Source organism: Callithrix jacchus, chromosome 5, assembly GCF_049354715.1.
Source record: "Callithrix jacchus isolate 240 chromosome 5, calJac240_pri, whole genome shotgun sequence".
Classification (NCBI taxonomy): domain Eukaryota; kingdom Metazoa; phylum Chordata; class Mammalia; order Primates; family Cebidae; genus Callithrix; species Callithrix jacchus.
This window is the reverse complement of record NC_133506.1, coordinates 119,859,332-119,874,509: the sequence shown is the minus strand read 5'-3', so window position 1 is coordinate 119,874,509 and position 15,178 is coordinate 119,859,332. Positions and strand designations below refer to the sequence as shown.

Here is a 15,178-nt window from a genome sequence, read left to right as displayed (position 1 = left end):
GGTACCAAAACAGAGATATAGACCAATGGAACAGAACAGAGGCCTTGGAGGCAACACAACATATCTATAACCAACCAATCTTTGACAAACCTGACAAAAACAAGCAATGGGGAAAGGATTCCCTGTTTAATAAATGGTGTTGGGAAAACTGGCTAGCTACGTGCAGAAAGCAGAAACTGGACCCCTTCCTGACACCTTACCCTAAAATTAACTCCAGATGGATTGAAGACTTCAACATAAGACCTAACACCATAAAAACCCTAGAAGAAAATCTAGGCAAAACCATTCAGGACATAGGCGTAGGCAAGGACTTCATGACCAAAACACTAAAAGCATTGGCAACAAAAGCCAAAATAGACAAATAGGACCTAATCAAACTCCACAGCTTCTGCACGGCAAAAGAAACAGTTACTAGAGTGAATCGGCAACCAACAGAATGAGAAAAAATTATTGCAGTTTACCCATCTGACAAAGGGCTGATATCCAGAATTTACAAAACTAAAACAGATTTACAAGAAAAAAACAAGCCCATTCAAAAGTGGGCAAAGGATATGAACACTTTACAAAAGAAGACATACATGAGGCCAACAAACATTTGAAAAAATGCTCATCATCACTGGTCATTAGAGAAATGCAAATCAAAACTACATTGAGATACCATCTCACGCCAGTCAGAATGGCAATCATTAAAAAATCTGGAGACAACAGATGCTGGAGAGGATGTGGAGAAAAAGGAACACTTTTACACTGTTGGTGGGAGTGTAGTTCAATCATTGTGGAAGACTATGGCGATTCCTCATGGACCTAGAAATAGAAATTCCATTCGACCCAGCAATCCCATTACTGGGTATATATCCAAAGGATTCTAAATCGTTCTGCTATAAGGACACATGCACACGAATGTTCATTGCAGCACAGTTTACAATAGCAAAGACCTGGAACCAACCCAAATGCCCATCGATGATAGACTGGACAGGGAAAATGTGGCACATATACACCATGGAATATTATGCAGCCATCAAAAACGATGAGTTCGTGTCCTTTGTAGGGACATGGATGAACCTGGAGAACATCATTCTCAGCAAACTGACACAAGAACAGAAAAACACTGAATGTTCTCACTCATAGGCGGGTGTTGAACAATGAGATCACATGGACACAGGGAGGGGAGCACCACACACTGGGGTCTGTTGGGGGGAAATATGGGAGGGACAGTGGGGGGTGGAGAGTTGGGGAGAGATAGCATGGGGAGAAATGCCAGATATAGGTGAAGGGGAGGAAGGCAGCAAATCACACTGCCACATGTGTACCTATGCAACAATCTTGCATGTTCTTCACTTGTACCCCAAAACCTAAAATGCAATTAAAAAAAAAAAGAAAATGGATAAACATTAAAAGAAAAATGAAGATGAAAAGAAATCAAGTAAGATTTTATCTAGCCCTATGGTGGACACTGTCATTGATGCTTAAAAATTATGAGTTTTGGGCCGGGCACGGTGGCTCAAGCCTGTAATCCCAGCACTTTGGGAGGCCGAGGCGGGTGGATCACCAGGTCAAGATATCGAGACCATCCTGGTCAACATGGTGAAACCCCATCTCTACTAAAAATACAAAAGATTAGCTGGGCATGGTGACGCATGCCTGTAATCCCAGCCACTCAGGAGGCTGAGGCAGGAGAATTGCCTGAACCCAGGAGGCAGAGGTTGCAGTGAGCCGAGATCGCGCCATTGCACTCCAGCCTGGGTAACAAGAGCAAAACTCCGTCTCAAAAAAAAAAAAATTATGAGTTTTGATTGAGCTTACAAAAGAAAATCAGTTTTCAAAAGGTAGTTATGGAGCTAATCCTACAGAGAGCCATACTTTTTACAAAGAAAGTATATGATCTTTGTGTCTAGGTTGCCTGCATGTCTGGCATATGAACATATGATTATGGCCAGATATATATATTTGGAATAAGTACATCATTTCAGATTATAGCCTCTATATCTCTGCTTGCCACACTATGGGCTGTGCAGCTAACAGCTGCAAATACTTGATAGAAAGCAGAGTTCATGGCAGTGCTTCTGGATATCTGTTTATCAAGGAGAAGGAGACACTCCTTTGGCCACTTTTATTTTCAGAATTCATTTTTACATTTTAGGGATTAAATTTCTTCATCTTGGAAAATTGAAAGTCTAGCTATTTTTGTTCTGGAGAAATGTATAACAAATTGGCAGGTTCCTTGGAATCTGATTCCTTCTATCATCTATAGATGACATAGTAAGTTTTGTATGTGAAAAAAGTGTGCGATTTATTTTCTAAGGAGAGAGAGAAAGAATTTCAGTCTGTACATTTAAGGAATATTATTTTTGTGAAGTCTTTTTTTTTTTTTTTTTTTTTTTTTTTTTTTGAGTAGACCGTTGCTTTGTTATCCAGGCTGGCATTCAATGACATGATCTCAGCTCACTGCAACCTTCGCCTCCCAGGTTCAAGTGATTCTCCTGTCTCAACCTTCTGAGTAACTAGGATTACAGGCATGTGCCACCACACCCGGCTAATTTTTTTTTTTTTCTTGAGACAAAGAGTCTCGCTCTGTTGCCCAGGCTGGAGTGCAGTGGCACCATCTTGGCTCACCACAATTTCTGCCTTCTGGGTTCAAGCGATTCTCCTGCCTCAGCCTCCTGAGTAGCTGGGACTACAGGTGCGTGCCACCATGCCCAGCTAATTTTTGTATTTTTTATTGAGATGGGGTTTCCCTATGTTGGCCAGGCTGGTCTTGAATTCCTGACCTCAGGTGATCTGCCTCCCTCAGCCTCCCAAAGTGCTGGGATTATAGGTGTAAGCCACTGTGCCTGGCCTGTGTGAAGTCTTATATTTGGTTGATCATTTTATGATCTTTCTCTTTGCCTTTTAGATTCTCCTGGGCTCCTCCAGTTTGAAGTGTGTCCTCTCTCTGAGTCTCGTTTCAGCGTATCTTTTCAGCACCCTGTGAATGACTCCCTGGTGTGTGGTGAGTTGTGTGGGTGGCTAACATCTCTTTAACGGAGCAGTTTGGTCTCTAGGTCTTTTTTGGAACATCAGAAGCTAAATCTATCTCAAATAATTTTTTATATATTTTGTCTTTCAGTGGTAATGGATGTGCAGGACTCAACACATGTGAGCTGTAAACTCTACAAAGGGCTGTCAGATGCACTCATCTGCACAGATGACTTCATTGCTAAAGTTGTTCAAAGGTAGCCTTGGCCCTTTTTCAGCTAAGTCCCATTTAGAGATGGATAAAGAATATTGTTGGGCCAGGTGCAGTGGCTCACACCTGTAATCCCAGCACTTGGGGAGGCTGAGGTGGGCGGATCATGAGGCCATCCTGGCCAACATGATGAATGCCGGTCTCTACTAAAAATACAAAAATTAGCTGGGCATGGTGGCAGGTGGCTGTGGTCCCACCTACTTGGGTGGCTGAGGCAGTAGAATTGCTTGAACACGGAAGGCGGCGGTTGCAGTGCACTCCAGCCTGGTGACAGAGCGAGACTAGGTTTAAAAAAAAAAAAAAAAAAAAAATGTTGTTTTCAGTATTAGCATGAATTTCAAATAAAGGAGCAATTTAGTTATTGCTTTGATTTCACTCTTCTCTGCTTTTTGATTCAAAGTAAACTTTGTTTGTTTTTTTCTTTTTTCTAGACAGAGTCTCTCTTTGTTGCCCAGGCTGGAGTTCAGTGTTGCAGTCTTGGCTCACTGCAATCTCTGTCTCCAGGTTGAAGCAGTTCTTGTACCTCAGCATCCCGAGTAGCTAGGATAATAGGCATGTGCTACCACACCCAGCTAATTTTTGTATTTTTAGTTGAGACAGGGTTTCATCATCTTGGCCAGGCTGGTCTTGAACTCCTGACCTCAGGTGATATGCCTCCCTTGGCCCCCTCAGAGTACTGGGATTACACGGGTGAGCCACTGCGCTTGGCCAGCTTTGTTTCATTTAAAAATAATATTACTATGAGAGTAATAGGAAGTAAAGTAGGTAACTTCAGGCCTGGAATTATGGTACTTTAAGGCAGGAGAGAGCCATAATAAAATACAGATGTTTTTCTCACCTATCCTGTGTGCCAATTCTTAACAGATATAACATTTTTACTTTTTTTTATTATTGTTTTAAATTTTGAGGCAGGGTTTATTGCCCAGGCTGGACTGCAGTTACATGATGATGGCTCACTGCAGCCTCGACTTCCCAGGTTCAGGTGATCCTGCCACATAAGCCTCCTGAGTAGCTGAGGCTGCAGGTGTAAGCCACTGGGTCCACCGGGCCAGATTTTACAACTTAAATGTTAGGCTGTGCGTGGTGCTCACTCCTGTAATCCAGCACTTTGGGAGGCCGAGGTGGGCTGATTACTTTAGATGAGAAGTTTGAGACCAGCCTGGCCAACACAGGGAGAGCTCATCTCTATAAAAATACAAAAATTAACTGGGCATGGTGGTGTGCATCTGTCATTCCAGCTACCTGGGAGGCTGAGGCAGGAGAATCACTTGAACCTGGGAGGCAGAGGTTGCAGTGAGCCGAGATTGCGCCACTGCATTCCAGCCTGAGCGATGGAGTGAGACTCCGTCTGAGAAGCAAACAAAGAAACAAAACAAAAACTATATATATAAATAAAAATTCAAAAATTAGCCAGGTGTGGTGGCAGGTGCCTATAATCTGAACTACTGGGGAGGCTGAGGCAGAAGAATCGCTTGAACTTGGGAGGTATAGGTTGCAGTGAGCTGAGATTGCGCCACTCCACTCCAGCCTAGTCGATGGAGTGAGATCCCATCTCAAAACAAACAAACAAAAACACCAACTTAAATGTTACATGGGAGATACTTAAGCCAGTCTGCATCCCAGAAACATTAATATGTAATTTTTTGGGATTTTTCTACAGCCAGGTGTGGCAGGCTATTTTTGTAAATAAATTTTATTGGTACACTGCTGTTCATTTAAATATCTGTGGCAGCTTTCTAGCTAATATTGCAGAGTAAGTGGACAGGAAACATATGACCTACAAAGCCTAACAGATAACTATGTGGCCTTATAAGAAAAGTATGCTGGCGGGGTACAGTAGCTCACACCTGTAATCCCAGCACTTTGGGAGGCAGAGGTGGGTGGATCACCTGAGGTCAGGATTTCGAGACCAGCCTGACCAACATGGAGAAACCGATCTCTGCTAAAAACACGAAATTAGTCAGGCGTGGTGGTGCATGCCTGTAATCCCAGGTATTTGGGAGGCTGAAGTAGGAGAATCCCTTGAACCCAGGAAATGGAGGTTGCAGTGAGCTGAGATTGAGCCATTGCACTCCAGCCTGGACAACAAGAGCAAAACTCCATCTCAAAAAAGAAAAAAGAAAAATATGCTGACATATGTCCCAGAGCAAAACATTTGCAAACTGAGGTTTATGAATATAAATTTATCTGGAAAATAAAAAGTGCTTTGCTTTATAATAAACAAGATTTCATTCCTGAAATAGCACTTTTTATAACAGCGTAGCTTTGGGATGATCTAGGCCATTAAGGTTTAGAACTTGATGGGTCAAGAGATTTTTCTAATGATTCCTTAATTAAAATAAGTTATATATCCCTATAATTATCATATGAATCTCCCAGAAGAAGGCTTTTTTTTTTTTTTTTTTTTTTTTTTTGAGACAGAGTCTCGCACTGTTGCCCAGACTGGAGTGCAGTTGGATGATCTCGGCTCACTGCAACCTCTGCCTCCCAGGTTCAAGCAATTCTCCTGCCTCAGCCTCCTGAGTAGCTGGGATTACAGGCACCCACCACCATGCCCTGCTAATTTTTTGTTTCTAGTAGAGACGGGTTTCTCTATGTTGGGCAGGCTAGTCTTGAACACCTGACTTTGTGGTCTGCCCTCCTCAGCCTCCCAAAGTGCTGGGATTACTGGTGTGAGCCACTGCACCTGGCCTCCTTTTTTTTTTACTTTGAGACAAAGTCTCCCTCTGTCACCTAGGCTGAAGTGCAGTGGCATGATCTTGGCTCACTACAACCTCTGCCTCCTGGGTTCAAGTGATTCTCCTGTCTCCTCTTCCTGAGTAGTTGGGATTACAGGTGTGTACCACTACACCTGGCTAATTTTTGTATTTTTAGTAAAGACAGAGTTTCACCATGTTGGCCAGGCTCGTCTCAAACTCCTGACCCCAAGTGATGCACCCCCTCAGCCTCCCAAAGTGCTGGGATTACAGGCCTGAGCCACTGCGCCCACCCTAAGGAGATATTTTCTTACTGAGTTCCATTATTACCAATTTTCTTTTAGTTCAGTTTGAAGTCCAATTATTTGGACTCTTGATTATAGTTTGCTTTTGTTGTGTGACTCTTATTAAGAGGTTGACAATTTCATTTTGGCTTAGATTTTTCAAATGAATTTACCCAAAGCTCTGGTATTTGATAGAACTATTATTTGCCCTACCTGAAAACTGCTTACTGCAAAACTCTTATGTTGTATCTAAATCTCAGGTCTCATTCAGCAGCTATTGCAATATTAACTTTGTTTTCCTCTATCTTATCTTGCAGATGTATGTCCATCCCTGTGACGATGAGGGCTATTCGGAGGAAAGCTGAAACCATTCAGGCCGACACCCCAGCACTGTCCCTCATTGCAGAGACAGTTGAAGACATGGTGAAAAAGAACCTGCCCCCGGCTAGCAGCCCAGGGTATGGCATGACCACAGGCAACAACCCAATGAGTGGTACCACTACACCAACCAACACCTTTCCGGGGGGTCCCATTACCACCTTGTTTAATATGAGCATGAGCATCAAAGATCGGCATGAGTCGGTGGGCCATGGGGAGGACTTCAGCAAGGTGTCTCAGAACCCAATTCTTACCAGTTTGTTGCAAATCACAGGGAACGGGGGGTCTACCATTGGCTCGAGTCCGACCCCTCCTCATCACACGCCGCCACCTGTCTCTTCGATGGCCGGCAACACCAAGAACCACCCGATGCTCATGAACCTTCTTAAAGATAATCCTGCCCAGGATTTCTCAACCCTTTATGGAAGCAGCCCTTTAGAGAGGCAGAACTCCTCTTCTGGCTCACCCCGGATGGATATATGCTCGGGTAGCAACAAGACCAAGAAAAAGAAGTCATCACGATTACCACCTGACAAACCAAAGCACCAGACTGAAGATGACTTTCAGAGGGAGTTATTTTCAATGGATGTTGACTCACAGAACCCTATCTTCGATGTCAACATGACAGCTGACACACTGGATACGCCACATATCACTCCAGCTCCAAGCCAGTGTAGCACTCCCCCAACAACTTACCCACAACCAGTACCTCACCCCCAACCCAGTATTCAAAGGATGGTCCGACTATCCAGTTCAGACAGCATTGGCCCAGATGTAACTGACATCCTTTCAGACATTGCAGAAGAAGCTTCTAAGCTTCCCAGCACTAGTGATGATTGCCCAGCCATTGGCACCCCTCTTCGAGATTCTTCAAGCTCTGGGCATTCTCAGAGTACCCTCTTTGACTCTGATGTCTTTCAAACTAACAATAATGAAAATCCATACACTGATCCAGCTGACCTTATTGCAGATGCTGCTGGAAGTCCCAATAGTGACTCTCCTACAAATCATTTTTTTCATGATGGAGTAGATTTCAATCCTGATTTATTGAACAGCCAGAGCCAAAGTGGTTTTGGAGAAGAATATTTTGATGAAAGCAGCCAAAGTGGGGATAATGATGATTTCAAAGGATTTGCATCTCAGGCACTAAATACTTTGGGGGTGCCAATGCTTGGAGGTGATAATGGGGAGACCAAGTTTAAGGGCAATAACCAAGCTGACACAGTTGATTTCAGTATTATATCAGTAGCTGGCAAAGCTTTAGGTCCTGCAGATCTTATGGAGCATCACAGTGGTAGTCAAGGTCCTTTACTGGCCACTGGGGACTTAGGGAAAGAAAAGACTCAAAAGAGGGTAAAGGAAGGCAATGGCACCAGTAATAGTACTCTTTCGGGGCCAGGATTAGACAGCAAACCAGGGAAGCGCAGTCGGACCCCTTCTAATGATGGGAAAAACAAAGATAAGCCTCCAAAGCGGAAGAAGGCAGACACTGAGGGAAAGTCGCCATCTCATAGTTCTTCTAACCGACCTTTTACCCCTCCTACCAGTACAGGTGGATCTAAATCTCCAGGCAGTTCAGGAAGATCTCAGACTCCCCCAGGTGTTGCCACACCACCCATTCCCAAAATCACTATTCAGATTCCTAAGGGAACAGTGATGGTGGGTAAGCCTTCCTCTCATAGTCAGTATACCAGCAGTGGTTCTGTGTCTTCCTCAGGCAGCAAAAGCCACCATAGCCATTCTTCCTCTTCTTCCTCATCTTCTGCTTCCACCTCAGGGAAGATGAAAAGCAGTAAATCAGAAGGCTCATCAAGTTCCAAGTTAAGTAGTAGTATATACTCTAGCCAGGGATCTTCTGGATCTGGCCAGTCCAAAAATTCCTCGCAGTCTGGAGGGAAGCCAGGCTCCTCTCCTATTACCAAGCATGGACTGAGCAGCAGCTCTAGTAGCACCAAGATGAAACCTCAAGGAAAGCCATCATCACTTATGAATCCTTTAAGTAAACCAAACATATCCCCTTCTCATTCAAGGCCACCTGGAGGCTCTGATAAACTTGCCTCCCCAATGAAGCCTGTTCCTGGAACTCCCCCATCCTCTAAAGCCAAGTCCCCTATCAGTTCAGGTTCTGGTGGTTCTCATATGTCAGGAACTAGTTCAAGCTCTGGCATGAAGTCATCTTCAGGGTTAGGATCCTCAGGCTCATTGTCCCAGAAAACTCCCCCATCATCTAATTCTTGTACGGCATCTTCCTCCTCCTTTTCCTCAAGTGGCTCTTCCATGTCATCCTCTCAGAACCAGCATGGGAGTTCCAAAGGAAAATCTCCCAGCAGAAATAAGAAGCCGTCCTTGACAGCCGTCATAGATAAACTGAAGCACGGGGTTGTCACCAGTGGCCCTGGGAGTGAAGACCCAATGGACGGCCAGATGGGGGTGAGCACAAATTCTTCCAGCCATCCTATGTCCTCCAAACATAACATGTCAGGAGGAGAGTTTCAGGGCAAGCGGGAGAAAAGTGATAAAGACAAATCAAAGGTTTCCACCTCTGGGAGTTCAGTGGATTCTTCTAAGAAGACCTCAGAGTCAAAAAATGTGGGGAGCACAGGTGTGGCAAAAATTATCATCAGTAAGCATGATGGAGGCTCCCCCAGCATTAAAGCCAAAGTGACTTTGCAGAAACCTGGGGAAAGTAGTGGAGAAGGGCTTAGACCTCAGATGGCATCTAAAAACTATGGCTCTCCACTCATCAGTGGTTCCACTCCAAAGCATGAGCGTGGCTCTCCCAGCCATAGTAAGTCACCAGCATATACCCCCCAGAATCTGGACAGTGAAAGTGAGTCAGGCTCCTCCATAGCAGAGAAATCTTATCAGAATAGTCCCAGCTCAGATGATGGCATCCGACCACTTCCAGAATACAGCACAGAGAAACATAAGAAGCACAAAAAGGAAAAGAAGAAAGTAAAAGACAAAGATAGGGACCGAGACCGGGACAAAGACCGAGACAAGAAAAAATCTCACAGCATCAAGCCAGAGAGTTGGTCCAAATCACCCATCTCTTCAGACCAATCCTTGTCTATGACAAGTAATACAATCTTATCTGCAGACAGGCCCTCAAGGCTCAGCCCAGACTTTATGATTGGGGAAGAAGATGATGATCTTATGGATGTGGCCCTGATTGGCAATTAGGAACCTTATTTCCTAAAAGAAACAGAGGCAGAGAAAAAAAATATTGATAAGTTTATAGGCAAACCACTGTAAGGGGTGAGTCCGACAGGTCTGATTTGGTTAATACTAAATGGCATGGCTTTGACCCTGAGCTGGGTGAATTAGAAAGGCATATCCAGACCCTGTTAAAGAGACCACAGGGTTACCAAGAAGTCTTTGTTCCTGTGCCAGAAAGAAAAAGTTAAAATACTTGCTTAAGAAAGGGAAGGGCGGGGTGGGAGGGATGTAGGGAGAGGGAAGGGTGGGAAACAGTTTTGTGGGAAATACTCACATATATTTTCTTCTCCCTTTTTCCATTTTTAGGCCATGTTTTAAACTCATTTTAGTGCATGTATATGAAGGGCTGGGCAGAAAATGAAAAAGCAATACATTCCTTGATGCATTTGCATGAAGGTTGTTCAACTTTGTTTGGGGTAGTTGTCCATTTGAGTCATGGGCAAATGAAGGACTTTGGTCATTTTGGACACTTAAGTAATGTTTGGTGTCTGTTTCTTAGGAGTGACTGGGGGAGGGAAGATTATTTTAGCTATTTATTTGTAATATTTTAACCCTTTGTTTTTATACAGTGTTTTAAATCTATGAGGTTTAGGGTTCAAAATGATGGGAGGCGGAAGAGCAAGGCTTATATGGTGGTAGGGAGCTTATAGCTTGTGCTAATATTGTAGCATCAAGCCCAAGCAGATTAGTCAGAGCCGCCTTTAAAGTTAAATATAATAGAAAAACCAAAATGATATTTTTATTTTAGGAGGTTTTAAATAGGATTCAGAGATCATAGGAATATTAGGAGTCACCTCCCTGTGGAGGTAATGATTTGTAATCTCATTTTCCTTTCAAAAGAAAAAAAAGCTGGTGGCTTTTTGAGATGTAAACATTTTCAGATGCAGTAAGGTTTAGTGTAGGACAGCCTTCCTGACCCAATGGCATGAAAACCATGATAGAATTAATAGTTCTCCTGTTTCCACAATGTGCCAAAACTCTGCATCCCAGCATTTTGTTTGCAGGAGAACTGATGCCATTCCTAAGAGCTGGACTCATTGTTTCTCTTCATCACAAGGAGAAGGAGTCCAAACTTTAATCACTCCACCGTATGCTCCCTGAGATAAAACAGTAAAAAATCTGCAGCCATAGTTCACTTAAAACAATTTCAAGCTCACTTGAAGTAATGGGGGCCTGGAATGCTGGGTGAGCATGAAGATAAACCCTTGCTACTATGTAGCAACCCAATTGGACCTTTTTGGAGAAATAGGTCTGAGTCTGGATTCTGGGGGACATCAGTAAGAGCCCTTCACATAAAAATAAAGAAATCCAGGAGACTGTTTTGAGTGCAACAGAAGTTCTCAGTATTTGGAGGGTCCTCTCAAAATTCTGCGGCCTTACTTTGATATTGACACCTGCACTGTGCCATTCCTGACGATTCCATTCAGGATCTGTATCAGCGGGATGGGGCCTGGTCCCCAGCACAACTCTTCTGGGTTAAAAAAAAAAAAAAAAAAAAAAAAGCCAGGTGATTCCTCTGTGTGTTATGTCATAAGTGGAGTGACTTCATCATATATGGAAGATTTGTATATTCAGCTCTTTCTGCAGGTTGGAGTCAGCATAGAGTTGGAAAATCAGCTTTGGCTTTCTTTCCTGTCTCATTTCCTCTAGTGTTCTCCCTTTTCTGGTCATCAGCTCTCAACAACTCTGCCACTTTTGTGTCCCAAGGTAATAAGATGTAGGAAACAAAACATTGCAAAGTGGAGCAAAAAAAGTTATCGGTTACCGTATCAGAGTCAAATGTCTTGGGTGACACTAACGAGGACATGGGCAGGTGATACCAGAGTGCTTTTTCTTGTGATGTTGATACAGTAGCAGCCTCAGACATTCAGCCAGGTTCGATTTCTCACGGGTTTGTCACCTAGTTTTGAATCCTATCCCGTTGGTTTCTGCAGGAAAAAAAAAGTTACGTGGTTTTAAAAATTTGTTCTGGGTGGGGAAAATCTTACTGGGAATGTACTGAATAGTATCGGGGCTCAGCTCCCCCAAGCAGGGCCAACAAATACCAAAATGAGTAAACTGGGAAGCTTTTCTCTCTTTCTGTCTTCATCCCAGATCAAAGAATCCCGAGTTAGGATCTGGATGAAGGATAAGCCCCTGAATTGTCGATGGGCTCACCCCCACACTGACCCAGCATCTGAACTTGCTTAACAGGGAGCCGGGGCTAAACTGCTTCACCCTGCCTGAGAACCAGGGAGCACTGCATTTCTCCACAGGGTGGAGGAGAAGAGGCAGAATAAATCAAGCCTGGGACACCTCCCTCCTGTCTAGGTGTACTCATTCTTCTGTTTCAAAAGAAGGCAAGGACATGAAGTCAACTTCTACCTATCTTCTGCTGCTGGTGTCTTACGTATTCTCAGTTTGACCTGATTCCTCTTCTGTCTTTTGGCTTAACATTAGGGGTTCTTGGTCATAACCTGCTCTGATGTACATGAAGATTTCAGGTTCAAAATCAATGTGTCTTAAAACAGAAGTATTTTAGCGGGTAGGGGTTGGGGTGGTGGGGACAAACAGAATATAATTGCCAAAACCAGGCTTGAGGTTGGTGACTCTTTTGAAAGATTTTCCTTCTTCAGGCCTAGATGGAAAAATTAAGTGCAGCAATATCATGAATTCTCAGAAGCCCTTTCAGGGAGCCAGTGAGTCATACAGTATCCACAGTTGAGTCACTTAAAGATGTCAGTATGGGAAACATTCACAATCCTTAGACAACCTAATTTTTTTTCCTTCTCCCCTCCTCCCCTGCCCCCCATACATTTCGAGTTAGTATTTGGCAGGGCAGGAAGTACTTCACATCTCAGAAGCTAGACTGGGAAACATGCTCAGCTGTAAGAACTGAGCTTTAAATTTTGAGTTTAAAAATGTACATCAGGAGCAGCTGGGGAGGGTCTTTTTTTTAAAAAGAAATCTTTCAAATTTGGTTTTCTGTGCATATGGCCGTTCTGTAAATACTTGGGGTTTTTCATTTTTTTGAAAGTAGATGAAATCTGTTGTGGGATTTTTTTTTCCTGAAATATTACAAAATAATCTGTTTATTTACATGCAAATAAACTTCTTTGATAAAAAGTAATGTGCCTGTGTGTAATAAAATTTTAGCCTTTGAATATTTTTTTCATTTGTTCAAAACTCCAGTGAATGAGTCAGTCAAAAGTAAATGTCTTCCCTTAGTACTACTTGAAATGGTCCTTTGGAATGGATAATTGACCTGTGAAACTTGTCTTCATTCTGTTAATCTGTAGGCCAGTTTTTCTACCCTTTGCCGTTGTTACTCACCAAATGCATCAGTAGTTTTTGCTGGGAGAATACAGCTCTTAGATGAGACAGAATGAAAAGGCTTTTTTATTCCACTGGCTGAACTCAAGCAAAAACATTAAAAGCACCTGGGACAGAAGGAGAAGACAGGCCTGGGATTATGGGTCTGAGAATGAGTTTTCGGTAGCTAAGTCCCTGGTCTTAGGAAGCCCCCTCTAGGATTAAAAAAAAGGGGGGGCCGGTCGTGGAGACTCAGATGAGGCCTGTAATCTCAGGACTTCGGGAGGAGGCTGGAGGATCACTTGGGCCCAGCAATTGCAGATGAACCTGAGCAACACAGGGAGAACCTGTCTCTACAAATGAAAAAAGATCCCAGTATTCTGGGAGCGCAAGGCGGGCAGATTACCTGTAGTCAGGTGTTCCTGACCAGCCTGGTCAACATGGCGAAACCCTGTCTTTACTTAGCTGGGCGGGGTGCTGCGCGCCTTTAATCCCAGCTACTTGGGACGCTTGAACCCGTGAGACGAAGGTTGCAGTGAGCCGAGAGCGTGCCACTGCACTCCAGCCTAAGCGACAGAATTGAGACTCTTACCTTAAAAAAAAAGTTTTATACAGTGCTTTAAGAGTTTGGTAATATGCCCTCCAGCTAAAATGTGCCTATTCTTAAAGATCAACCGCACCTGTTGCTCTTGTTAATTTCTTACATGCGTAACAAGTCAGTCGCTAAAACCATTAATTAAAAGGAGTGTGAGGAAGAACAAATCATAACTGCTTTGGAAGCATACAAATAGCAGTGCTGCTGCTCCTGCCAGGACTGCTGGGATTTATTATACAGTTTTTAGTATTTCACGCTTAAGACATGATTTCGTAGTTGGTTGCTGTTTGAAGGGGCAACGAACTACAAACCCTGAGTTATTCCTTCGTGGAAATTCGGTCATAAATTATGAGACCTTGAATACCAGAGTTGTTAAAACAAAATATAATATGATGATACAGATATGCTTCTATACAAGGAGCCCCGGAGTCTGATGAAGCGTTTCTATCGGGAAAACGCCCCCGCCTACTCGCTCACACACGCTTGTTTCTCCCGCCAAAGTGGCGTCAGGCCGAGGCTCTCACCAACCAGCGCCCTGATTGGCGGATGGGCAGGCGCTGCAGCCCATTGGGCGCCAACGGCGGCCCAGCAGGGGCAGTCAAAGGCCCTTCGGCCTCGCCCGCCCCACCCCCACGGACACACGCCCCTCCCCAGGTCGTCTAAAGGGTTGCCGGGCTCCAGCCCTGCACCCCGCCCAGACCCCGGCCCTAGGTGCAGCCCTGCAGCTATCCTGGGACCAGGGCGGGCACTCGGCCTGCCGCTCAGCACAATCAGCCCCCGCCCTCCCAAGCCATGCACCGGGAGACACGCGTCCCGCAGCGGCCCCCCAGGCCTCCCTGCAGCACCCCGTAATGCAATCCACTGAGGCGGGGGAGGCGGCGGCGGCGACGGCGGCAACTGCGGAGGCGACGGCGGTGGCAGCCGCAGTGCCCCAATCTAGAGACACCCAGAAAGAGGAGGAAAATGGCTCCAAGCAGGGACCGCCTGCTGCACTTTGGTTTCAAGGCGACAGTGAGTGACAGGGGAAGGGAGCTGGCTGGTCGGGAACGATGTATGTGCCTTATAGGCTCCTGGGGAACGAGTGACGAGGGATGTGGGGCGCGTGCAGAGGCTGAGTTCTGTGCAGGTGGGTGCGTGCCTGTCTGCCTGCGGAGGGAGGAGAGGGGGTCACGGGGCAGAAAAGGGGCCCCCGCGCAGAGTGCGGTCATGCTCTTCTCTCCCTCTCCGGTCCGCGAGCACGGGCGCACTCGCACCCACCCCACAGCCCCCCTTTTCCACACGCAAAGGCACTTCCCTGCCTCGCCTGTTCCCGATGGGCTCAGCTGCCTCGGAGGTGCTGGGGGTCGTGCCACCGCCGCCAAGCTCCAGCTGCTCCAGGGCGCACCGTCAGGGCCGGCCCCGGGTGGGGGAGGGGTGGTCTCGCGCCGCCGCCTCCGCCGCCACCGCGCTCCTCCCCCTCCCGCCCCTCCCCCCTCCCAGGCTCTCAGAG

At 45.3% G+C, this 15,178-nt stretch overlaps 2 protein-coding genes and 1 long non-coding RNA gene across 9 annotated transcripts in view; 2 read left to right on the top strand and 1 right to left on the bottom strand.

The window, feature by feature from the left end:
• Positions 1-12,908, top strand: part of MED1 (mediator complex subunit 1) — a 52,049-nt gene extending 39,141 nt beyond the window's left edge. For 4 of the 5 annotated variants that reach the window (XM_078374315.1, XM_078374316.1, XM_002748520.6 and 1 more), the window contains 3 exons: positions 2,894-2,989; positions 3,107-3,212; positions 6,524-11,110. In XM_078374315.1, coding sequence (XP_078230441.1) covers positions 2,894-2,989; positions 3,107-3,212; positions 6,524-9,767 — 3,446 coding nt within the window. In that variant the 3' untranslated portion in view covers positions 9,768-11,110. Of the gene's footprint in view, positions 1-2,893; positions 2,990-3,106; positions 3,213-6,523; positions 11,111-11,897 lie in introns of those variants that run through there. The other variant, XM_078374318.1, reaches the window with a different exon arrangement.
• LOC144582681 (uncharacterized) lies at positions 10,520-15,089 on the bottom strand. Its single transcript, XR_013535918.1, has 3 exons — positions 13,501-15,089; positions 13,116-13,222; positions 10,520-11,731 (listed from the first exon to the last, which is right to left on the bottom strand). It is a non-coding gene; the product is annotated as an uncharacterized LOC144582681 (long non-coding RNA).
• FBXL20 (F-box and leucine rich repeat protein 20) overlaps positions 14,316-15,178 on the top strand; it is a 114,366-nt gene continuing 113,503 nt past the window's right edge. For 2 of the 3 annotated variants that reach the window (XM_078374321.1, XM_078374322.1), the window contains exon 1: positions 14,316-14,700. In XM_078374321.1, coding sequence (XP_078230447.1) covers positions 14,653-14,700 — 48 coding nt within the window. In that variant the 5' untranslated portion in view covers positions 14,316-14,652. Of the gene's footprint in view, positions 14,816-15,178 lie in introns of all 3 variants that reach the window. The other variant, XM_054257078.2, reaches the window with a different exon arrangement.